This window comes from Lepidochelys kempii, chromosome 15, assembly GCF_965140265.1.
Source record: "Lepidochelys kempii isolate rLepKem1 chromosome 15, rLepKem1.hap2, whole genome shotgun sequence".
Lineage (NCBI taxonomy): Eukaryota > Metazoa > Chordata > Testudines > Cheloniidae > Lepidochelys > Lepidochelys kempii.
Genome location: NC_133270.1, coordinates 26,863,580 through 26,889,972, shown reverse-complemented (window position 1 = coordinate 26,889,972; position 26,393 = coordinate 26,863,580). Strand labels below are relative to the sequence as shown.

Below are 26,393 nucleotides of genomic sequence, written 5' to 3'. Positions count from 1 at the left end.
TAGTAAAAAAATACATGTTTACTTTCTTCCTTCAGAGTTACATACTGGATATTTTTTAATGGAAACAAGCTCATGATGCATACTGGAATATAAATGTGTTTTAACTGATATTGCTTCCTTGTTCTGTTTGGCTCCAGTTCCAGCAGAAAAAGCAGTGTCCAGTGAAAAGCCGTCAAGCACACCCACCTCGGAGGCACATGATGACTTTGTGGATGACTTCAGAGTTGGGGAGCGTGTTTGGGTCAATGGAAACAAACCTGGCTTTATTCAGTTTCTTGGAGAAACGCAGTTTGCTCCAGGACAGTGGGCAGGGATTGTCTTAGATGAACCCATTGGCAAGAATGATGGCTCTGTAGCTGGAGTTCGATATTTCCAGTGTGAACCTTCACGGGGAATATTTACAAGGCCATCAAAGCTGACAAGAAAAGTGCTGGCAGAAGATGAAGCCAATGGTACACAGACAGCTAATGCTTCTAGAGCTACTTCACCAACCTCCACATCAGCTGTTAGTATGGTATCTTCTCCTCCTGCAGCAGCTCCCTCTACAGGAATTCCTCAAAAGACTTCTCCACCAGCAGGCAAGGAACACTCCACTCCTACTCAAATTAGTAATCTTTCAAAAACTGCAAGTGAATCTATATCAAACCTCTCTGAAGCTGGGTCTGTAAAGAAAGGAGAAAGAGAACTCAAAATTGGAGATCGAGTTTTGGTAAGTTTGGGTATGAGTTCATCCCCATATCTCATTTCAATCTAACAACCTATAACTTTTGATATTGTTTAAATCTATTTTTTGTTAATTAGTGTTAAACTATAATCCAGATTCAAATACAAAGGTGGTCCATGGTGGTGGGGTGGGGATGATCACTGCCCACTACTGCATGGAATCAGAACCTGTGTGTCATATGGGCCCTACACTACTAACAGGTATTGAATATTCTCCTTAGCTTGTACAGTGCGGGTCTGTGCTGTTGGAGCAGGAGCACCACAATTCCACCATGCCAGGGATGTATGATTCAGATGGCTGTGCAGTATAGCACAGTGTCAGCTGTAAAGCTGCAGATTTGTTCTATGCCATGGCTTGGGTAATACAGATACTAGTCTCCAGTTTCCATTTTTGTTTAATATCAGATTAATATATATAATTTGCTACTGTTTCTTTTTATGGCCTACTAAATCAATTTCCATCTCGCTTTCATATTGATTTATAATCATACATTAGAGTCCTATGCTGCTGCTGCTGTTACATAATGATGCCACTTATCAACATCCATCTGGAATTTCAGAAATACTGATTTTTAACTGAAATCTTCAAAATTAACATTAATTTCAGTGTTGTTTTCTGAGTTTTGACTACTGGGCTAAGTAAAGCTGCTACAGCTCTCTACTTTAGCTCATCCCATTATGCCAGAGTATCACGAACATATGGTGTAGAATTTCTGCACCCTGTGTGGAGATCTCCGAAATACTAATGCAGAACAGAGGCTGGTTTTGCAGCTTTCATTCTATTGTGCTTTGCCAGCATTCAGTAAAACCCTTAATCATGCTTTAACAAGCTATTTATATTTTCTTCATCTTGCTCTAATTTTAAGCAGTACAATAGTGCTAACTACAAACTGCAGACTTGTCAGAGATTTTCGTCCAATCTTTCTTTTAGTCATTCAGGGCCCAGTGTCTCCAGCAAGCTTCTCAACAGTAGAATGCTTAATGGCTCCCATTAGTTATGACAGGCAGCAACAGAAGCAGTCTTTTAAGACCAGCCATCACCTGAGGATTAGCTGTTCTGCCACTGATCTGTGAGTTTAGTTGGATGCCCTTCATAAGCTTCAGAACAGAAAACTTCTGTATCACAGTTGTGATTTTTATTTTTTAAAATAGCTTCAAGTTTTCTTACTTGAAATGACCATTTTAAAGCTTTAAAATGCTGTGTATTGATTTTTGGCCTTAGCTTAGTCCAGTGCAATAGAACCTGGTACCTTTTTTGATAACCTCTTTGATGTGCGTCTGTGTCACAGAAGACTCCTGGAGAAAGATGTTCAGAGTTGTGGAAGTGGTGTTCAGCTGCTGGATGTGAGCACCAAACTTTGGTTGTGGGAAGGCCCCACAGAACTGGAATTATGTTCTTACAGGACATTTTTAAAGGCTTCTAAGCACCAAAGTGGTGGATTTAAAATAAAATTGAATTAATATTTGAAGGGTAAACCCCACCAGACTTACAACCATTTGGGTCTGAACTATTGAGTGTGTCCCTTGTATTAATCACTCTTGGAGCAGGAGGTATAGCTTGCTGTACCTTTAGTATTTAAAGTATAGCAAATGAAGAGGCATCTTATGTTTAAATTTCCATTAGCTAAGACAGGACAGGAATTTGTATTACTGGCACAATCAGCATGTCTGAACATGCTGTGAAAATCTTGTCAAAAAAATTGCATGGATGTTATTGTTTTGTTTGTGGTGATACAATAAAAGTAATGACTCTGTGATGAAAAGGTGGGTTGACAAACAAGGATACAATTTCTAGGAGATTATTCAGTGTATCAAGTGAATGGTGAGCTACTAGTCCAATTCCCCAAAGTTTAGTAGTGACTAAAAAGGAATTAGGGGTATCTTTATTATCTCATGCATTTTTAAAAAGTGTAAGTGTGTGTGTGTGTGTGAGAGAGAGAGAGAGAGATCTTTATAAAGAATATCTCTCTGCTAGTCTTAGCTACTTAAACACTGACAATCTAGTTCGTTGGTGCTCTAAGTCATTGCCTGAGGAGCTTGCAGTCTAATTAGACCGATCACATATATGCCTGGTTTTACAACAGGCTATGTAAAAAGCATTAGTTAAATCAGTATAAACTAAAATTTCATACAGACAGTGACTTGTTTATACTGTTCTATATACTATGCACTGAAATGTAAAAGTACAATATTTATATTCCAATTGACGTATTTAATTGGTAAAAATGAGAAAGTAAGCAATTTTTCAGTAACAGCGTGCTGTGACACTTTTGTATTTTTGTGTCTCATTTTATAAGCAAGTAATTTTTAAAGTGAGGTGAAACTTGGAAGTACGCAAGACAAATCAGACTCCTGAAAAGGGGTACAGTAATCTGGAAAGGTTGAGAGCCACTGACTTAGTCCACTTCTCTCTCAAGGACCTTTCTGACCTCCCCCATGCTGCCCCAATGCAAGGGAGAAAAGCTTCTTATCAAAATGTGCATAGCCACCACTTGTCGTCCTCAAGACTCTCCTCTGCCATTATACATACTGAACACTGCAGTCTGACATTGAGTAGGCAGGTGGCGAGTTGAGACTGCTTCTTGTTATGCTCATTTTACCACTACCTCATCCTTCCTGATCCTTGGTTTGCCTTTCATCTTCCTGTTGTCTTGTCAGACTTGTAGATTGTGAGTTCTCTGTGGTAGTGACTTTCTTTTGTACAGTGCCAAGCACAATGGGACCGTGATCTTTGATTGGGCCCTACAGAGTACTGTAATGCAAATAATTAATAAATTACAACAAAGTACATCATGCTGAGGTAAAATATAGAAGTTAAATAATCAATACATTTTTCTGTTTGTTTTTTTTAAATGTGTGTGGGTCTTTTATAGCTGAGCTTCAACATTTGCATCAGTGGTGTGTGTGTGTTGTTTTTAAATCTAACTTCTTGGACTAATCTGTGTTCTATATGCTAGACTCTGCTCTGCTGATGTCATCCCAAACAATACATTTAAATCTCCAATTTGATTTCTATAGTACAAAAATAAGTAAACTCAGCTGAGGGAAATTCAAAATGGCAATCTTATTTTGTAGAGGTGTGGGTTGCAGCTGATCAGTTAAGATTGCATTCTGAAATGGATTTAAAATGGGGCATACATTTCTGTTTACATGCAGGTGGCCCTTCACTGTGAAATTTGATACTTTTTATGTTCTTTGTATTTTCTATGTAATGTTTATTTGATTTTTTAAAAATACATATTTAATGGACATTGTTTGAAATTGGTCTGTCTGCAATTCATCGTTGGCAGACTGACCTTTTTGTTGACTGATTTTTTAATACACACACACACACACACACACACACATTGTTTGAACTGAAAACGTAAGCAGAATCGGTAGCTGACATATAAATGTTCTCTGACATGCACACAACTTTATCCATCAGCTGCTATGCTCATCAATCGGATTTTCTCCTACAGTGGGGAAGGCTTTATATGCAGCTGCTGAGAGATGTTGTATAAGCCATGTCTAAATCATTTACATATTAAATACATGTAAAAACTAATATATATATCACTTTTTGTTGTGACGCAGTTAAGAGCTCTTTCCCCTACAACATACTTAACACGGAAGCAAGAAAATGAAAAGTTTAACCCATTTTCTGATACCTACTGTCTCTTCCTTCATTGCCACTACTACATACCACTGACTCACATCACAACCTTAACTCTGCCCTCTAGCATTACTAGCCTTTCAACACCAGCATTACCAAATTACCCCATCTTAACATTACAACCAACAATGTTGGGAGGGGAAGTTTAGTAAAAGCAGTTAGGCATAAGGAGCATTTGAGGAGACAGTTAAGGTTTTGTCCATGGTCTCTGATGTATGCACTGGTAAAATATGTGCCTGTGGGTGGAAGACAGTTTTATAAGTTAGTTTCTTCTTCTGTGGTCTTGTTTCAAGTACATTAATTGTTTCACAACAGTTTTTTGTGTATTAGCTTTGGAGTAGAACTTCATAACATTGCATGTTGCTATATTCAGCTCTCCCAAATACTTCTATTAGGATACTAATCTCTGTCCAAAACAAATATAGATCTAGTCATAGAAGTAGCTTCCATCATACATCAGTCATACAGAGAAGGGAGCCCTGAAGGATCTTATCTCAGTGCCTATTAAGAAGGATAGTGATGACGGGAGTGTAAGTGTTTGGGGCACGCACTGGGAGACAGGGCTTGTCAAAGGAAGAGAAATGCTACTGCATCAGTCTGGTAGAATTTTGAGGAGATGGCCTAGCTATGTTGACAGTGCAACCTCACCCGAGACACCTCACATCAAGTTCATGTTGAATAATATAACTGTGGCTTACCTGTATGAACAAGGAGCACAAGAAGCAAAACTCAGAATTGGAAAAGACTGGAGGCTTGCTTTTTCAGTGGGCAGAGAACATCTTGTCCCCACATAAAAGGTTCCACGAATACCCAAACAGACAGCCAATACTTCAGGGCATGCAGAGTCTCAGCCAAGTTGTGTTCTCATGGATAATAAGAGCTGTAGGAAAATCTGTTTGTTTCAGGAGCCAACAGCATTTTTTTCCCTTTTGTTTGAGCGGGGTGGACTCCAGATCATTAACACTAGAAGCAAACATCACAACTGGAAAAATAAGCTATTATAATTCATTTTTTTTCCTTTCTGACACTAATGTTCAGAGTAATTTAGAAATTAAAGGGGGAGACGCCCCATAGTATATCATCCTCTCAGCTCCTTGCTGTCCATGGTTTCTTTAGATGTGCTTGAAATCCTTTTGAGGTCCTGATAAGCCAGGATCTAAGGGAGCCAGACCCAGCAAGTCTGTGGTTAGCTGCCTAGTTGTCTTAAGGAAATTGCAATAATCGTCCAAATTTCTAGCCAGCCAAAGGAAATACAACATACTAGTTTTTGAGTATTTATTAAATACTGGAAAACTAAAGTGATGTTAATAAAAGTTGGTGATTTTGGTATGACTCCTTTTAATTCTGATCTTATTTATTGTACTAGTGTCTAACTTTTCGATAAATAGTTAAGAAACCAAATGGAACCTTTAATTCAGGTAGAACATAACATAATCAAGACAGCATTTTACATCTAAAGTAAATTCCAGAATCTGGATGCGAATTAGCAGTGGTATTCAAAGAGGAAAAAGTAATAACGATAGGTAGCCCATATTTTGGGATTATTGCAAAATAGAAAATAAATCTGAGTATTTGCCTTTTGAAAAGTTAATTAGTGGCACCTTCTGTTTCATTAGACCACAACATCATAATTGTATTGTTGGTACAGCGTAGCTCTTTTTTAAGAGTAGGAAGGCTGTGAAACCAACTGAAAATGAGAGATTATTTGCAGTGGTACTGCAAGTACTTTCTATTTGATCCATAAAATAAGTGATATGGCTGTTACTCTGAAACCTGTTATAAGAGATAGTGTTAGTCTGTATTCGCAAAAAGAAAAGGAGTACTTGTGGCACCTTAGAGACTAACCAATTTATTTGAGCATAAGCTTGAAGTGAGCTATAGCTCACTTCAAGCTTATGCTCAAATAAATTGGTTAGTCTCTAAGGTGCCACAAGTACTCCTTTTCTATCTCTTATGTATTTTTTCCATGAAGGTATCTTATTGTAATAACAATATTAATGAGAAAATAATTTTGGAGATTCCTCTCTTGAGGAATATAGCACTTTCCAGGCGGATAAAATTAATAAAATTGAATTAATATGATCACATTTTTGGAAATAATCCCTCCATCCTTTTCCCAAAAGGTAAATGCAAAACTAGCAATATGGTTTGAGCTGGGTGGGTGTGTTTAGAGGTCTCTCTAAATTCAGATACATCTACTTCACTTTTTCTTACTCTTTCAAAACTCAGAGAAAAATAAGTATCTAAGTCTGGCCTATTCCTGGATGAGTTAGATGCTCTATTCAACAATCTCTTATCAAATTAACCTTCTCAAGGGATTAAAGTTCCTTCATTCATTTAACCAGAGTTACAGCTTTATCATGGTCTAACAAATCTGATGCTTCTGCAGATGAGTGGTAAAGCTGCAACTTGGGCTTGCATCCATATGGTCACAAATCATTACAATCTAGATTTGCAGGCATATGCTGATGTGGCCTTTTTATAAGAGGGTGTTCACCTTGTGTGGACTCAGTGAAATCTGATCTTCTCTCATTTTATCTTATTGCTCACTGTAAATTGCTTGTTGCAAGTTACTTCCTTACAGTGAGATAATGGACATGAATTAATAAGGGAACGTGCTTGCTTGTCAATTTTGTCCCTTGAAATCAGGTGAACCTGTCAGAGAACTATGGGCAACCCTTCCCCCCTCCCCCAGCTTGAGGTCTCTGCCAATCCCGATCCCACATATGATGATCAGTTAGACCCTGAGCAAGATTCAGCCAGCCGAGCACCTGAGAGAGAGAGAGAGAATACTTGATGCTTCCGCAGAGCTAGTTAGGGATTTATTTATTTTTTTTATTTTATTTTATTTTTAATGAAAACATGGATCTTGCAGACTTCCGATTGTTAAAGATGTGTGGGCAAGGTTCAAAGCTAAATTAATATATGTTTTGGATACTGTTTTGGGGTGAAGGGTATTGTTCTATATCTACTGTATTACCCAAGGGCCAAATTCTGCCATGACATCCACAGCGTAGTTCTCAGATTTGTATCACTGTATAAGCATTGTGCTTTAAATTCATGTGTTTCTAATTTTAAGCTAAATATGTTCCTCTGGACCAGAGTGCCCTATATAAGAGATGGCTTAACTCCCCCCAAAATATTTTTTAGCACATTGCACCGCTAACGCAGATTCTTCTCTTTGGCTGTAGCTTGCTTAACTGCAGTATGAATCCATATTTCCTACTTCTTGGCATTCTATGCTAGTTTAACAACAAAAGGCTTGTTAGAAGAAATAATGGCATGGAAAAAAGTTAACTGCCTTATGTACAGATTGCAAGAACTGAATTTGTAGAGATTAGTGGTTTTGCAATTGTTACATTTTATAACCATACCCCATGTATTTACTAGATTTTAAGTACACGAGATCATTGCAATCAGCAAGTCAGATGACGTTCAGTTGGGAATAAACAAAACTAAACTGGACTTTGCCCATAACCCTGGTGATTGTCTATGTAAAATATCATTGTACTTTTAGTGTTGCCTTTGAACACACATTAGGGCAAGATGTCTTCCTTCTAATCTGCTTAAAGATAGGCCCACGCATTTACTTTGCCTTTTTAATTATTGGCACAGCAAGGTGTTCGGTTGGTTAATTTTAAATTAAATGTGAGACACCAAGATGGAATGACAATTAAGCCATATAAGCAATTAACCTCTTATATGCACCTGTTGATACTTTAAATTTGTTTCTGTATAGAGCCCTAAACTTTTTTTTTGGTGGGGACGGGGGAAGTGGATATTTTTTCTCCAAGGGGTAGAATGTCCAGGGAACAGTCAGAACAATTTGGACTTGGTTTTGCTAGTTTACTTATTGGATGGCTCAGACAGCGCTTCTTCTTTGTCTTACATTGGAGCTTTATACTTCTGCAGTGGTAAATTTGTATGAATCTTCTGCACCATGGAATTAGTCCAAGCTTTTTCCAAACAATTTCCTCTTCTGCAATTCTATGGAATGCCTTCAGTTACTGACATTTGGATTCCCATGTAGTTTTACAGGTTGATGAAAGCCACGTTATCAGGAGTTTTTGTTTTGTTTTTTGTTTTTTAAGCAAGCTAAACTATGGGCTCAAGTTCTTTAGCAGATACTTCAGGCAACTAATCAAGCAAAAAGTGCTAGTGTTGTGCCAATATTCAAAAAAGGGCAAGCAGGATGACCTGGTTAACTATAGACCAGTTAGCCTGACATCAATCTGGGCAAAATAATGGAACAGTTGATATGGAATTCAGTTGAAGAAGTCTTAAAGGATAGGAATGTTATTAATGGTGGTCAACATAGTTTTATGAAAGATAGGTCTGGTCAAATCTGATTTTGTTCTCTGATGAGATTACAAGTTTGGTAGATAAAGGTAACGTCATCGATGTTATATATTTAGATTTTTATAAGGTGTTTCACTTTGTACTGTACAACCTTCTGATTAAAATATTATCACAATACAATATCAATAAAGCACATGTTAAATGGATTAAGACTGGCCTAACTGACCTTTCAAAAAATAGTTGTCAATGGAGGATTATCAAATGGGGTGTTTTCTATTGGTGGTTTACAGGGTTGGTACTAGGGCCAATTCTGTTCAACACTTTCAGCAATGATCTGGAAGTAAATACGAAATTACTGCTGATAACATTTGCAGATGATACAAAGATTGACAGAGTGGTTAGTCATGATGACAGGGCAGTCAGAAAGAGAGATCTGGATTGCTCGCCATACCTACAGAATGGGAGAACTGTATCTTGGAAAGCAGTGACCCTGAAAAGGATATTGAAGTCATGGTGGACAAGCTACTGAACATGAGCTCCCAGTGTGATGCTGTGGTAAAAAGGATGAATGTGATCCTTGAATGTAGCCACTGCGGTAGTATACTACCACACTCCACTCCTCCCCCTGTTTAGAAATTCAGAATTATATAAATATGTCTATTTGCATAGTTTGCTTCACTCACACCCACCTGCTTTCTTCAGGAACTTTTTGAAATGAATGCTTCTAAACTAGAGACGAACATCTTTCTTTCCTTAACATCACATTGGGGTAAATTTATGTAGTCTTAGAATTTATGACAAGTTCTGTTTAATCACTATTTTTTCCCCACATTTTCAGTAAAACCCCAGCTGGGTCCCCAAACTGAATTTCCCATCCCACAAAGGCCCGTAGTCTATATTAGCCACATTAGTTCATTACTATTTTATATTATCTATCTTGAATATGTTGAGAATGACGATCAGCTAAAAATATTTGGCAGGTCTTCTCTTCGCTGTTCAATTATTTAGTGACCTGCCTCAGTGTGAATGAAGGTCACAGAGTAGCTGTCTTCATCACATTGTATTGTTGCCCTATTATTCATTTAACTTTTTAAAACTCTTGTACAAGGCATTTTTTTACTTAGTCATTTATGCCCCATTGCGAAATAAGCATGCCTCCAAATACAACAAATCATGTATGCTGCACAGGTTTTTGATATACTTCTCCAGCAATTCCTTTCCCATATTTTAATGGCTGTAGTAAATTGCATTCAATGTTAATATTGGCAAGGAGTATTTTAATAGCAGGATGACTTGCAATTTAGCCATATGACACTAAGGCCTGGTCTATATTTGAAAAGTTTTACCTGTATAGGCATTTTGGTTAGGGGTGTGATTTTTTTTTTTTTTTACTGAAATAGTTACACCAGTAAAAGCCACATTGTGGACCCAGTTATACCAGTATAAATTGCACTGGTATAAAAGTGTTTATGCTGGTATAATTACATCCACAGTAGGAGGTTTCTAGCACTTTAACTATACCTGTATAGGTAAAGTGCTGCAACTTATGTGTAGACAAGCCCCTAGGGCTTGTGTATCATCCAGTTGCAACTCAGATTGTCCCACTAAGAAGTAGATTTTTAGAAATCAGTTTTATACAATCGATTGCGTATGTCCACACTAAGAGCATTAAGTTGGCAGAGTGCGTCCTCACTACCATGGCTAGCATCAACTTACGGAGCAGTGCGCTGTGGGTAGCTATCCCACAATTCACGCAGGCTCCGCCAGCCATTGGAATTCTGGGTTAAGCTCCCAATGCCTGATGGGGCAAAAACATGGTTGCAGGTGGTTTTGGGTACATGTCATCAGTTGCCCCTCCCTCCATGAAAGCAACGGCAGGCAATTGTTTCGCGCCTTTTTTCCGTGCAGACACCCTACCATGGCAAGCATTGAGCTCGCTCAGCTCAGCTCACCGTCACCACGGCTGTTGTGTCCTGGGTGCTGCTGTCGGCAGACGTTGTAGTAAGTCTGCTAACCGTCGTCATCCACCGCTTCCGCTGCAACCTTGCTCTCCTGCAGCTCGAGAGATCCATTCTCATCCTCCTGGGTGCTGCTAACCATCATCATCCACCGCTTCCGCTGCAACTCTGCTCTCCTGCAGATGCCGTACCACGGCAAGCATGGAGCCCGCTCAGCTCACAGTCACCACTGCTGTTGTGAGCATTGTAAACACCTTGCGCATTATCCTGGAGTATATGCAGAACCGGGCTAAAAGACGCCAGCATGAGGAGGATTTTGATGAGGACATGGACACAGAGGTTCCTGAAAGCATGGGCTGTGGATATTGGGACATCATGGCGGCAGTGGGGTTGATACCGTGGAACGCCGATTCTGGGCCAGGAAAACAAGCACAGACTGGTGGGATCTCATAGTGTTGCAGGTATGGGATGATTCACGGTGGCTGCGAAACTTTCGCATGCTTAAGGCCACTTTCCTGGAACTCTGTGAGTTGCTTTCCCCCACCCTGAAGCGCAGGAATACCAAGATGAGAACTGCCCTGGCAGTTGAGAAGCGAATGGCAATAGCCCTGTGGAAGATTGCAACGCCTGACTGCTACCAGTCAGTGGGGAATCAATTTGGAGTGGGCAAGTCTACCGTGGGGGCTGCTGTGATCCAAATAGCCAATGCAATCACTGACGTTCAGCTATCAAGGGTAGTGACTCTGGGAAATGCGCAGGTCATAGTGGATGGCTTTGCTGCAATGGGGTTCCTTAACTGTGATGGGGCGATAGACGGAACGCATATCCCCATCTTGGCACTGGACCACCTTGCCAACATAAACTGCAAGGGGTACTTCTCAGTGTGCTGCAAGCACTGGTGGATCACAAGGGATGTTTCACCGACATCAACATAGGATGGCTGGGAAAGGTGCAGTGATGCTCGCATATTTAGGAACTCCAGGCTGTTCGAGCAGCTGCAAGGGACTTACTTCCCAGACCACAAAATTTCCATTGGGGATGCCAATAGATATTCTTGGGGACCCAGCCTACCCCTTGCTCCCATGGCTCATGAAGCCATACACAGGCAGCCTGGACAGTAGTAAGGAGCAGCTCACCTATAGGCTGAGCAAGTGCAGAATGGTGGTAGAATGTGCCTTTGGACGTTTAAAAGCTCGCTGGCACTGTTTGCTGACTAAGTCAGACCTCTGTGCAACCAACATTCCCATTGTTATTGCTGCTTGCTGTGTGCTCCATAATATCTGTGAGAGTAAGGGGGAGATGTTTATGGCAGGGTGGGAGGTTGATGCAAATCACCTGGCATCCGATTTTGAGCAGCCAGACACCAGGGCAATTAGAAGAGCACAGCTAGGCGCACTGCACATCAGAGAGGCTTTGAAAACCAGTTTCATGACTGGCCAGGCTACGGTGTGACCGTTGTGTGTGTTTTTCTCCTTGATGCAAACCCACCCCCCTTGGTTGATTTTAATTCCCTGTAACCAAACCACCCTCCCTCCCCCCTTCAAAATAAAGTAACTTTGTTTTGAAACCATGCATTTTTTCTTTATTAATTTAAAAAAAAATGAGATAACTGACAAGGTAACCTGGGTGGGGTGGGGTGGGGGAGGAGGGAAGGACAAGGCCACATTGCTTTTTATAGCCACACTACAAATCACTGTTTGAATGACAGCCTTCTGTTGCTTGGGACATCCTCTGGAGTGCAGTGGCTGGGTGCCCGGAGCCTTCCCCCGACCCCGCATTCTTGGGCATCTGGGTGAGGAGGATATGGAACTTGGGGAGAAGGTCAGGTGGTTGGTTATACAATGGATGCAGCTGGGGTCTGTGCTCCTGTTGGCTTTCCTGCAGCTCCACCAGATGCTTCAACATGGCCGTTTGCTCCCCCATTAGCCTCAGCATCGCCTCCTGCCTCTGCTCTTCATGCTCACTTAATGCTTTCCTGGCCTCTAACACTGAATGCCTCCATGCATTAAGCTGTTCCCTATCAGTGTGGGAGGACTGCACGAGCTCGGAAAACCATGTCATCGCGGGTGCGTTTTTTTTGGCTTTCTAATCTGCGATAACCTCAGGGACAGAGATGATAAGGGGAGCGTAGAAACATATGCACCTGGGCGAGAGAGATAAAAAGGGAGAGTAAAATTTAAGATGATACATTTCTGAGAACAAAAGGGAGACTCTTTGACAGTGAATTGAGCAATTCACAGCAGACAGCACATGTGCTTTGGGTGCAAGGTCGCATTTTGCCTTTTATATTGAGCATCTGCCGGTATGGTGACACATCACACACGGCTGGGCAACAGAATTCGGTTTCCAGGCAGCCATGGTAAGGCACAGGGTATGCAGGGTTGGCTTCTTACGCATAACATGTGGGAATGGTTTCAAACTGCAGCGCCATCCTTTCCCATAGCAAGCAATGGGTTGGGTTTCACATTTAAAAGAAGGGGCTCTGGTTTTCGGGTGGATGTGCAGCATACACCTCCCCCCACCCCACCGCATGGCTATTCTCTGGGATGATCCCTTCACTCCTCCCCCTGCCACATGGCTATTCTCCAGGACGATCCAGGATGAATGGGGTCCTTTTACTGTTCCCTTACAAAAATGTCCCTATTTCAACCAGGTGACCATGAATTATATCACTCTCCTGAGGCTAACACAAAGACTGCCTTTAACAGTTAACTGTTCCTCTGCATTTTGTTTTCTACTTACCTATTTTAAAATTGTTCATAATTTTATGTAAATGCTGAGCACTTAACATATGGTATCTAAAGAACTAACTTTAAATTATTATTTCAGGCAGATATATAGCTTCTATGCAAGACTAGAAATCTGCAATAAAATCAGATTTATACTAGAGATTTAGGGCCAGTATTTCTGTAAAATCTAAGATTTGGTGAAATCTCAGATATTTCAGTGGGGTTAGAAATAGATGGATGGATATTTGACAAGAGCTTGAAGGATAGTTTTTTAGTTCTCTAACACGAGACGAGTCTGGCATGGACTTTGCAGCTTCATTTTCTGTTTTGTTTTGTTTTGGGGGGTTTTTTTGTGTTTTTTTTTTTTCCTTTTAGCTTTTATTTTGAGAACAGGTTACGGATGTGTGTTTGCTGTTTAGCCCTTGGAAAAAAGTGGATGATTTGAGGGAGGAGGGAACAAATTTGGATTCAGGGATAGTTCTTCCAATGAAATACTGAATACGAAGCATGATAGTTAGACTGGAATGTAAAAAAGGTGTTGGGATCCCACTTGACTTCCGGTCTGTCAACTTAGTGTTTGTTTTGTTTGTTTTTTTTCTTGTTGCTCTTTTACGAATGAAGACAAACACTGTCTTTTCTATGCCAGAAACACCAGATACCAAACATTTTCCTAGTAGTATATTTATATGTTAGCTGTAAATATAAAGTGTTTTTATTCCCCCAGGGTAAAAATGACTTACTATTCCAGCATAAAAGCAAAGACACAAAGATACTCTGCAGATTAAATGTTACGAAAAGTGACCTGTGAAGGGGGAAAACACAGGTCTGCCTCCTTTAGCAGGTATAAAGACCACCAGAAAGGCACTTTTCTGCTTGTTTTCTCATTTTAGAAATAGGAGGGCCAATTCTGAACTTCCCTGTTTTATTGGAGGTTCCTGATATGCATATTAGGAGCTTTCTCTGTCATTAATTGAAGGAGTGTTGAATCTTTAAGGAGAATTCATGTTTCTCAGATAAATAGGTGTAAATAAAAATAAAACAGTTTAAATAAAAATCACTTCCCCTCTCAGTCAGGTTTCACTTCCTTCCTATCTATGATGTCACGAAGCTATTAGTGCTCTAGTCATCCTGAGAGTTTCTCAGGAAAATGAAGTGAACGAGGCCTGAATTGCTAATGTAAAAAGCTGTATTTTAAAATCTAGATCAGGCTTTTGAACATAATAAATAAGAGAAGTGATACAAACCCTTTTTTTTTTGTCTTGGCAGGTCATTTTAAGTTTCTTGTCACGGTACAGTTTTCTTTCCACTGCAGGGTGTGCTGGGAATGGCAAATACAAAAAAAAGTGCCCAAAAATGTCCTTGATGTGTGAGGGAACCTCTTGAAAAAGTAGTTTTGGTTGACATTTGGTGCATATGAAACGTATAGTACTGGAGGCAGGAGCTGCACAGATTTTCTCACAGGGAGGCCACAACACACTGTTACCCTGACCTGCAAGACTCCTGCTGTGCTGGGCTTGTCCCAGCAGTAGATGGTCAGTCACACTGAACCCATCTTGAATCTTCACTTAATTTCTTCTCTCGTCCCTCCTTACCTCTCTTAGTGGTGAAGCTATGTCTTGTAGGGGTGTGCTGTAGGTGAGTAGAGCACCATCACGGTGTCTGGAAAGGTCTCCCAACACTTTTAGGCAAAGTGAATGATTTAGGATACACTGGTCAGGAGTACATACTGAAGAAAACGCCTGGAAAGTGCTTTTTCTCCCTACACCAATTAAAACAGGTGCTTCCATTTGCAAACCTGCCAAGCCTCATGCTTTATATTTCCTTTAAATGTATGAATAATTGTAGTATTTAGCTAATCTGAATTATTCCAATGAGGAAGCTAAAGTGCTGTGGTGTCTCCTCTCCTTCCCTCACAAACTTACAATAGGTTTCAGAGTAGCAGCTGTGTTAGTCTGTATTCACAAAAAGAAAAGGAGGACTTGTGGCACCTTAGAGACTAACCAATTTATTTGAGCATAAGCTTTCATGAGCTACAGCTCACTTCATCAGATGCATAAAAGTGGACTTACAATAATAAAAAAACTTACAATAATAAATCATTCTAAATAGGTGCAGGAAAAACTTAATTTAGAGAAATAGAGTTTAAGGCCAGAAGGGACCATCAGATCATCTGAAATTGGCTATAACCCAGGTTCCAATGCTATCAATTCCCCACATCTGCACTGGGTAGTGGTAAATATATTTTTAGTCTTATTCAGTCATGGTTGTGGTTCCAAAGACACACTCAACATGTTAAAATAGAAGCAGTAGTAAAGATAGAGTAAACATTTCTAAATAGTTACTGGTTGAATCATATTTAATCCTTAATTTGCGGAGTGTTTATGAAATTATGTAAAAATATTTAGCACCTGATTTGATGTTTTAGTTTGGAAACTCAGTAAAAATTATTACGCTTTCTCCCTCCCCCACCCCCTTCAGGTTGGTGGCACCAAAGCTGGAGTAGTACGTTTTCTGGGGGAAACTGACTTTGCTAAAGGAGAGTGGTGTGGAGTAGAATTAGATGAGCCTCTGGGAAAGAATGACGGAGCAGTGGCTGGAACAAGGTTAGTTTATAATCCTATAATAATAACCTTTACTAACACAAAATTGCTTGGAGTTTAAATCTTGGTTTTATATATCTTTCAAAACCTCCATATTAATGTTTACTTAGTCTGTAAGGTCTTTGGGATGGAGACCTTCTGTGTTGGTACAATACAAATAACGATAATTAATTTAGTGCAGCTAGCAGAGGGTCTTGAAAAGTTTCCTTTTCTCTCTGTTTGCTTGGAAGAATGCATGTGACAGAAGGGAAGTGGAGATTTAACTCTGCTAAACCTGAATGGAATTTCTGTAGGCCAAGGGCTTTCTAATTGTTGAGTTTTCTGCAAGTGAAGTGTTAATGCTTCTCAGAAAAGAGGTTGTAAGAATTTTATAATGAAAAGTGCTAAGCAGCCTTAATACCAGCAGCCCCTTTCCCTTGTTTAGGGTGTTGATGTGGAATTCCTTAGAAGTTGCCATACTGTACATAAAAAGGTGATTCTCTGCAGCCTTAATCTATTTAATGCCCTCATCTGATTTTGCTTTTTCTAAAGGTATTTTCAGTGTCAGCCAAAATATGGCTTGTTTGCACCAGTCCACAAAGTTACCAAGATTGGATTTCCGTCAACCACACCAGCTAAAGCCAAGGCAACTGTGAGAAAAGTGGTTGCAACGCCATCAGCTCTGAAACGCAGTCCAAGTGCATCTTCCCTGAGTTCTCTCAGTTCTGTGGCATCATCAGTAAGCAGCAAGCCAAGCCGTACAGGACTAGTAAGGTTCTTTTTCTATTGCATGCTTTACACTTCCAAACGGGAACCAATATGGCACATGCCTGTGGTTTACTTATGTAAACTGAGGATAGACCAGTTCTTGGGAAGAGCATAATATATTTCATTGTGCTCTTTTGTTTTTCACTCAAAGCATGCATGTAGGAAATCTTAGCTAGCCCTGAAGAACAGATAAATGTTTGTACATTTATCTTTATATATATAACAGTTAACTCAAACTAACTGAGGTTTTTGCAGTAAGAAAGGGGCTTATGCTACCAGCAAAATGAAGGGCATCAATCTATTCTGGGATCCACGTTGTAGAAAGTTGTCCATTTTTCCAGGGCTGCTTCTCTGCTAAAGCTACGTTAACGTTTGCAGACTTGGCTCACACTAAAGCTTCCAGAGATGAACTTGTGTCTGACTAAACATAATATGAGAAGCCTCAGCCAGGCCAAAATGCAATATCTTTCTCTTGTTCCATTGGAGAGATGGTTGTGTGTAATGTGGAAATCCAACATCTGCCTTTGCTGATAAGAAGCCTCTTTCTTTTCCTAATTAATTTTTAACTCTGTGAGCTTCTAAAGAGTAGAAACTGCAAAGTATGGTGTTGAGATTAATTTTAACATAGTACTAATTTGACCTAATATATTCTATATTTATGTTCATTTTTTAAAGTTTGGTACATAAATATGATATGGGACAATTGTCCAATCTTTGGAAAGACCATGAAAGAGACATGTTCCCGCTCTTGGTCACAACTGCTGTGATACTGTTTAAAACTAATCTACCCAGAAAGCAAGGTTGTGATTTTGAATAATCGAGATTTTGATAGGAACTGCAGGAAGTAGGATCAAAAATGCTATCTATAGTTTAAGACCTGGGAAGAAAGTTTGAATTTCTAGGTTTCAGGTCAATTGTTACATATTATAACAAATTTACGACCTCTATACTTGCTGCACCCACAACTTGTTCAATAACTATTACTCATTAGTAGCAATTCTTGTACTTTCAGTTCTGCCACTTTCCCTCCCAGTGCAAAAAGTTTTGACAAAATGGAGGATAGGGGCACACTAAATTCTCACTGATCATTGTAACAGCCAATTCCATTAAGTGGAACAATGGGCACACTTGATCAAGCAAAGCTTTAGTCTCATTTGAGAGAGATTACATTTTGCAGATAGATTCATTTATCTTTATACCCTTAATTTTAGTCATGCCAAAGTGGTTCTTTCCAAAAACTATTAGTTCAGCTCAAATCCTCAGAGTGATTCCTATCAGATATCAATTATACTTCTTCAGAATGTACTGATAGTGACAAGGATTGCAGAACTTTCCCTTTTAGTCAAGGAAAATCCCCGTTGGCTTCAATGGGAGACTGTCTCAAATGAAGACAGCAGAATTTTACTCGGAATATTTATCCATCTTTCATAGACACAAAAGGTGGCAATGGGACTTCATGGGGAAGGCTTTTCACAATCCATTTGGAAACCTAAAATGTTCTTAGATTGCAGAAAGTGACCCAAGATTAGGACTCCATATATAAGGGAAGAATGTCTAATTTTACTATGAGGACATTTTTATATCTAGCCAGGGCTCATGAAAAAAGGTGCTTAGCAGCAACCTAACAAGCTAACCTTCAACTGAGTCTACAGAACCCATCTTAGACTGAGGCCAGCCTTCTGTTTTCATTTGAACTCTTCAGTCTCCTATATACCATCTGCTGATTGCCCCATAACAGTCTTGATGCACAGTCATGTCCCTTATTAACTTCCAGAGCAACTAATTTGAAATTAATTCTCAAAACAGGAAATAAATTCTTTTCCCCTCTCATTGGTTTTGATGTATAAAGTGTGGGAGGAGCTGCAGTCAGGTATAAACAACATCTGCTTAGCTAGCACCCAAAATGCTTGTACAATAAGATTATATCCTTCCTTTTTATTTGATAATGAGGTTTTTAATGTATTTGCTTTTTTGAAGTTAACAGAAACATCTTCCCGATATGCAAGGAAAATTTCTGGCACCACCGCTCTCCAGGAAGCTCTGAAGGAGAAGCAGCAGCATATTGAACAGCTTCTGGCAGAGAGGGACCTGGAGAGGGCTGAGGTTGCTAAAGCAACAAGTCATGTAGGGGAAATAGAGCAAGAGCTGGCATTGGCTCGAGATGGACATGATCAGGTAACAAATAATGCTGCTCTTTTGACATAATGATTGTAGGACAGCCAACTTCGCACACTAGGTTTTATTATTTGATTGGACAAGTCTGGGAGTAATGGGCACTGTTTTAAAATTAAGTCTTGTTTGCAGCCACTGCTCTTCTTAGAGGTTCCTGGGATGGTGAAGTTGAGACTTTTAAAGAAGTTATGTTTATAGTTCATTCTGAATGTTAAGAGGTGGTATTTTAAAACCACTGTTAAACATTGTACAGTGCCTTGAGCAGTTGGGTAGGCGGCGCTCTAAACATTTGTTATTAAAATTACACATTGGAAACTATCTTTCTTAGGCAATAACACCTTAATTAAGAAGCTCACAATAAATATTGTTAACAATCATTTCCAGATTGTAGACTAGAGACAGAAGCTACCTATTTGGTGCTATCTCGTCCATTCCCTAAGTGGCCATTGCTAGATTATTCCATGTAAAGTACAAATTTTATTCCTTCATCCGGTCTATTTTTACACATCCCAAATGCTGATGTTTCCACCACATTCCTTGAGAGACCATTCCATATGTAATTAAATGAAATTCAACATTGATAAATGCTAAGTAATGCATAATGGAAGAAAAATAATCACAACTGTATTTATACTGCAGTGGGCTCTAAATTAGCTGTTACAACCCAAGAAAGAGATCGTGGAATCACTGTGGGTAGTTCTCTGAAAACTTCTGCTCAGTGCTTAGCAGCAGTCAAAAAGGCTAACAGAACGTTAGGAACTATTAGGAGAGGGATAGAAAATAAGACTGAAAATATCATACTGCCACTATATAAATCCATGATCCGCTTACACCTGGGATACTGCGTCCAGTTTTGGTTACCCTATCTCAAAAAGGATATAGAGAAACCGGAAAAGGTTCAGAGAATAGCAACAAAGATGATCGGGGTATGGAACTGCTTCCATACAAGGAGAGACCAAAAAGATTAGGACTGTTCATTTTAGAAAAGAGATGACTAAGGGGGGACATGATAGAGATCTCTAAAGTCATGATAATATGGAAAATGTGAATAGACAAGTATTATTTACCCCTTCACACAATACAAAAACCAGGGGTCATCGGATGAAATTTAATATGCAGTGGGTTTGGTACAAACAAGAGGAAGTACTTTACACAACTAACCTGTGAAGCTCATTGCTATGGGATGTTGTAATGACCAGAAGTATAACTGGGTTCAAAAAAGAACTGGATAAGTTAATGGAAGAATGGTCCAGGAATGGCTATTAGCTCAGATGGTCAGGGATGCAACCCCATGGTCAGTGCAACACTAAACCTCTGACTGCCAGAAGCTGGGAGTGGAAGACAACCGTGGATTACACCTTAATTACCCTGTTCTATACAGTGCCCCTGAAGCTCTGGTACATGCCACTGTCAGAGACAGTATACTGGGCAAAATGAATAGTGGTCTGACCCAATAAGATAGCTCTTATGTGACAGATCTCACTTCAGGAAGCCTTAGTCTGATATTTAGCCTAGATTTTGCTTTTCATATTTCATCTAATTCCTTCTAAATAATCCCTATTATACCACACCTCCCCTTGCGGCTTATGTTGTTGGTGTATTATTAAATGGTTATTGTGTGCCTGTCCCCTGGGTTATCATTTTACCATGCTATAAGTATTTTGTTCTTAATCTTTCCATTTAAACTTCCATGCAGAATAGTTGACTGTCCATTTTGACTTTCCTGCAAACCATATGGCTTTCTTCACACTTAAATAGAACCCTGTTTAAATTTCTTCAAGTAAATATTGACTTGCCTAATCTTTTTACTTTCTAAATTCTATGTCATTGCTGCTAATTAGCACGTACTGGAAATGGAAGCAAAAATGGACCAGTTGCGGGCTATGGTCGAAGCTGCTGATAGGGAAAAAGTGGAGCTTCTCAACCAGCTTGAGGAAGAGAAAAGGTGAACCAAAAACTTTATTTGGGATTTCTTTCCATCACAAACAAGGTTTTGTGTTTCAACTGTGGTGGTTTGCCAGTAACAGACTAATTCCAAAGGGACAAATATAGGGTGTTGTGTCTGGTGTGAAGTCACCTGCATAGTTCATGCTATGGAGTTGCTTAGACCAACAGTTTGCAAACTGCAGAGGCGGTGGTATTGAGGCAGCCTCTGCAGGTTGCATCACACAGGGCTTAAAATAAAAGCTCTTTCTATAATAAATGCTATGAGCCTGTTTTCACCAGCTGCTAGGGCAGTGAGGGACTACTTTAACTCTGGTCCTCGCTGGCCTTGAGCTCACCTTCAGCATGTTGCCAAGTAACATAGCTGTTGCTATACATGACTGATGCACGTTAACTGAAGTTTCAGAGTAACAGCCGTGTTAGTCTGTATTCGCAAAAAGAAAAGGAGTACTTGTGGCACCTTAGAGACTAACCAATTTATTTGAGCATAAGCTTTCGTGAGCTACAGCTCACTTCATTGGGTGCATACTGTATGCATCCGATGAAGTGAGCTGTAGCTCACGAAAGCTTATGCTCAGATAAATTGGTTAGTCTCTAAGGTGCCACAAGTACTCCTTGTCTTATTAACTGAAGTGGCATTTTGCAACTGGGGAAGTGTTCACAGCTTCAGCAGTGTAGTATACCTAAATACTCTAGGTTTATTTTCTTTGACAGTTCTCTGCACTGTGTTAGATACAGTCTCATGCAGTAACTTGAAATCCAACCACCTTAAATCTTTCACTCCCAAAAGCAGGGAGTTGTTGCGTAGACAGCGTTGTAATTACTGTTAAGATAAATACTAACTTAAATTCTTATTGTTCCTTTTCTTTACACTAATTGTCTGAAAGACCCTGTATCCCCCCAAGCCCTGCCTTTGACTGAGAAGACTCGATGTGGTCATCTTCAGAGTCACTCAACAAAGTTCCAGCCAGTGCATGTTGTTAAAGGGATATGAGGCACCCTTTCTCTCCTCTCTACATTTCTTGTGGAGTTGAGTGAACTATGGATCCAGTGTAGGTTGCTCAGAATCTAACTTCAGAGCCCTCTTCCACAGGAACACACCATCTGGTCCATCTCAGTCCACTTAAAGTTTGACTAGGATAAAAAGGTGGTGGTGGGGGTTGAGATCTTGTTCACAAATACGTTCTACCTATATGTTCTAAAACTCTAGTGTAGATGAGGCAAGTTGTGCTTTAGCACATGTCTGTTCCTCCCCCACGGGCTTCCTCTCCACTAGCCAGCACGGATAAAGATCAACTTGCTTTGCCTATACTAGAGTTTTAGAATGTGTATGTCTAAAAAAAACACCCCAATTTCTTAATTTTTTTAATACATTTTCTAATTTTCTTACCCATTTTTAGCATGAATCATAGAAATTAGTGATGGCAACTGGATCAAGTCGTTTTATCAGGTCATTGTTTGAGAGTCTAAAAAAGAAATGAATGAAATGGTGACTAGTTAATTTAAATATATTTTGTTTGTTTAAACTATTATTTTCTTGGTTAATACTGTCTTCCAAACTTCAAAGAACTTCAGGAAGGATTTTGATATCATACTTTATTTTTAATGAATTTTTCAGTGTTCTCTCATTTAAAATCAGGGTTGAACTTTTTCTCTTCTCCCACTTTTTCTGGTAACTTGATTAAGTAATTAAAATATAATGTTGCTGTAGTTTTTAATTTCTAATGAAAAGTAAGTACAAGAAACAATCTCTCTTTGAAAACTGTCTTCATTTATGACTCATAGGAAGGTGGAGGATCTTCAGTTCCGCGTAGAGGAAGAGTCCATTACCAAAGGAGACCTAGAGGTAAAATACTGTCAACTTTGTAAAAGTCACATTTGGTAGGATACTGAAGTGCAAACAGTTGTAGACATTATATTCCTAACAGTGTGAAGACAATGAAAGGAAGAGTTAAAACTGCATGTTGATATTCCAGGAGTACACAGAACAAATGGAAGGGGATCCCTAAACCTTCAAGTACCCAATTCTGCAGTCTTTGTGTAAGCTTAAATGGTCAAGATTGGGCCCTTAAGTGAATTGTATTCTTCAGCATGGCTTCTGTAGCTGAGTGGTTGCGGTTGTGGCAGAATAATTTAATTTATCCCTTGTAAAATTTCATCCTTTTTTGCAATTTTATAATCCTGCTAACATTTTTTTCAAATTATTTAAAAGAAACCAACAACTAGAAATCCATTTTAAATTCTAAAACTGGCAGTTAATAGTCATGTCCCTGTTGAAGTGGGTGCTGAAGATTTAACCACCTCAGTCTTCTGGGTGATTCATACCAAATAATGACTATCCCTGCACATCTCTCAACGAAGACTTAACATCGGCGTGCGTGGTTTAGGGAGGGTTCAGAATTAAGCACACCAGTGAAATACAAAGTATGTACTCTTATCACGATTTACCTTCCTACTTTGTCTAGCTGGTATGATGTACTGAACTCTACTCTAACATTCTGAAATAATTCTGTACACAGTGTTTTTATTGTTAATAAGAAAGAAACAAATTGAAACCATTTAAACACTGCCAGTTTTTTAATCCAAATTTAAAATAAAAATGTTGGACGTCTTCTGGTTTTTGAACATATTTAATCTGAAAAAACATTGGTTACTCTTATTCCATTGTAAAGAACAGGAGAAATTTAAACTGACTGACTTATAACCCTATGAACCATTAATGATGAAAGTGCTAGCCTTGTGGTCCATTTCATGTGACATTTCCTTTAGTTCTACTTTGTGTCAGTCTTCCATCCATTTTAAAGTACCTATCTATACTCTGCTCTATTAGTTGTTCAGTCCATGAAAGTGTTTTTTGGATTTGTTTTGTTAAATCAATTGATAATTAAAATTGACTTTAAAATCATGGCAAACTGTTTTAAGGACTCGGGTTGGTTGTTTGACAAGATGCATATCTTCAGGAGTATAAGCTGAATTTAAATTAATGAAATGCCTCCTGTTGTATTGGAGTGATAGTGTTAAGCATTTAATAGGTGAAATATATATCTATATTTTTTTTTTTAATTTTTACTGATAGCAAAAGAGGCAGATTTCTGAAGATCCTGAAAATGTAAGAGGGCATTTAAGTGTGTGGAGACATCCCATGTTAACAGATTGTGTACAGATAAAATGCTTATTGATAGACTTAATCACTAACTGCATAATCTGCTATTGAAACATTGACTCTAGTATTTGTGTGCATGTTGCTTTCAGAGCAATTACAACACTTATCACAAAGAATGTATGTAATGACTAAACACTGGCATCCCCTTTAATTGAAGACAGGGAGAACGTATCGTCATTAGTTTTTAAAATAAAACCGCAAACTTAATACAGTGCAATCAACTGAAAAGCAACAGGAGCTTGCAGGAAACTACAGTCTTCGGCCCTGAAAAGTCTCTTCTGTAAAAGCAGGCCTCAACTTGCATTCATCACAAAATCCTGCGTTCTTTCCCATGAGCTCCCACTACTGTTCAATGGATGGCACTGTACATCGTTTCATGAAATTTCCTAGAGAACAAATTGCATAGCCCCACCTCTCCTTACTGATTACTCTTTTTTTTGTTATGAAATGCTGAAGAGAAAGCAGTATCCAAGGAAAAGCGATTAAAAATACAAGAATGATCTCATTATTTACACTGTACAAAGCTATGTATTTTTCATTGTAGCATAACAGGATTTCTTCCTGAAACACACAGAGAAATTGTTTAGGATTGGCTAGAAGAAATATATTGCTTTGCAAGTCCTTAAAATAAATCCCCTCTACACCATCCACAGTACAAAGCTGATGGAATTAAAAAAAAATCCTCTGCTTTTGATTTGGTTCAAGAAGATCTTATAATAGGCTGCCTCCTGCAACCCCTCTTCCCCCACCAAAATAGAAAGCTCTCAAGACTAAAACTGATTTCCTACTATGCATTCTTAGGTATTCCTTTTATGAAGCTACTTCCGTGATCTGGGTCTCCTCTATTCTTCCAAATCAGGCACACGGTGTGTTAGAAGTAAATCTGCATGTGACTTTCCTCTTTCCTATTTTGTGCACTCCTCATTCCCCTCTGTCTTTATTCCAATTCTCTCTATTCTAATTTCTCCCTCAACAGGCTTATTTCCCAAGAAAAACCCTTGTTGCTCTCCTTTTGAGTGGAGAATGATGTTGGATTATTTAATGGAACACTAGATTAGAAACTATCCAGACGATGTTCTGTGGTGAACATGCCAGCACAGGGACTGAAGACTTGCTGCCCCAGTTACAGAGTCATTAGTCAGCATTATAGCTTCAGCATAGTAGTACGGATGGATCAGTAGGTAGATACAGGTGCACAACTAAGCTGTGAATTTCATTTCAAAGAGTGAGAGCAGGCACAGAGTGCAATTGGCATGCATTGTTGATAACTGATGGCCTGCATTTGGGACTTAATGACTTAGGGTTCATCTACCCTACAAAAAAACCCTTGGCACTTGGGTTTATGCTATGGGGCTCAAAATAGCAGTGTAGACCATCTCACTTGGGCTGGAGCCTGGGCTCAGAAACCCTGTATGGGCGGGGGTCCCAGAGCCTGAGCTCCAACCTGAGCAGGATTGTCTACACTGCTATTTTTGGTGCCATAGCATGAGCCCAAGTCAGTGGCCTGGGCTTTGAGATTCACTGCTATGGGATTTTTTGCAGGGTAGATGTATCCTTAATGGAATTGGAGAGGATGTAAGTCAGGGCAGGATTTGTCTCACCCCTCATCATCTAATTGTAATGCCCCAGACTAGAGAGAGTGTTCCCTGTCATTTTTCACATCTGAATCAAGCTTTAGTATTAAATTCCACTCTCCTTTATGTTGCACCAAAATAAATCTGGAGTAACTTCATTGAATCTTCTGAATTCATTCTGGTGTAACTAAGAGGAGAATTTGTCCCTTAGACTTGTCTCTTTGGATGTTTGGAAGGGAGCTCAGACTGATCCACAGTTCCTCAGTGGATATCCCTATTTGGAATTGGAGCCTTTCTTTTGGAAGTCAGACTTATTTATTTTTGTTTGTTCTTTAAATGAGCAAAAGTGTTTGGAGTGGAATGTTTTAGATTGCACCTCTATTTATATTTAGCTGAGCATCTTTATTTATTTTTGTTTTAGTGTAGATAATATCTGCATGGTGGGATATTTTTGAATAAGTTCTGTTAACTCTGATCTCTGAAGGTTTTAGTATTATTGGACAGCACCTAGATATGTTTGTTTTGCTGCTATATAAGCAAGGGATTAAAAAGAGGCTTTGTGTATGATGGGTGTTACAGAAAGAAAGCTTTAAGATAGTGCATATTTTAGTAGAGATTCATGATGTAAGGAGAATTCTGGATATGCTCTTCTGTATAGATCCACCTCAGGGAATGTGACAAAGTAAGTATGTAGGTTTATCCCAAACCACTAGTTAAAAAAACCTCAAGACATTTCTAGAGCTGTTTAGTGGCTTGGTTTTTTTGTTTGCTGGATCTGAAGTCACACTAACTAGTCCCACAAATGCTCCGAATTAAAGCTATTGCATTT

The 26,393-nt window shown here is 39.3% G+C and overlaps 1 protein-coding gene across 21 annotated transcripts in view; it reads left to right on the top strand.

The window, feature by feature from the left end:
• Positions 1 to 26,393, top strand: part of CLIP1 (CAP-Gly domain containing linker protein 1) — a 120,880-nt gene that overhangs the window by 45,222 nt on the left and 49,265 nt on the right. For 15 of the 21 annotated variants that reach the window (XM_073313342.1, XM_073313330.1, XM_073313329.1 and 12 more), the window contains 7 exons: positions 138 to 709; positions 15,843 to 15,967; positions 16,496 to 16,712; positions 18,689 to 18,886; positions 20,725 to 20,828; positions 22,613 to 22,673; positions 23,904 to 23,936. In XM_073313342.1, coding sequence (XP_073169443.1) covers positions 138 to 709; positions 15,843 to 15,967; positions 16,496 to 16,712; positions 18,689 to 18,886; positions 20,725 to 20,828; positions 22,613 to 22,673; positions 23,904 to 23,936 — 1,310 coding nt within the window. Of the gene's footprint in view, positions 1 to 137; positions 710 to 12,576; positions 12,995 to 15,842; positions 15,968 to 16,495; positions 16,713 to 18,688; positions 18,887 to 20,724; positions 20,829 to 22,612; positions 22,674 to 23,903; positions 23,937 to 26,393 lie in introns of those variants that run through there. The other 6 variants (XM_073313343.1, XM_073313331.1, XM_073313341.1 and 3 more) reach the window with 2 other exon arrangements.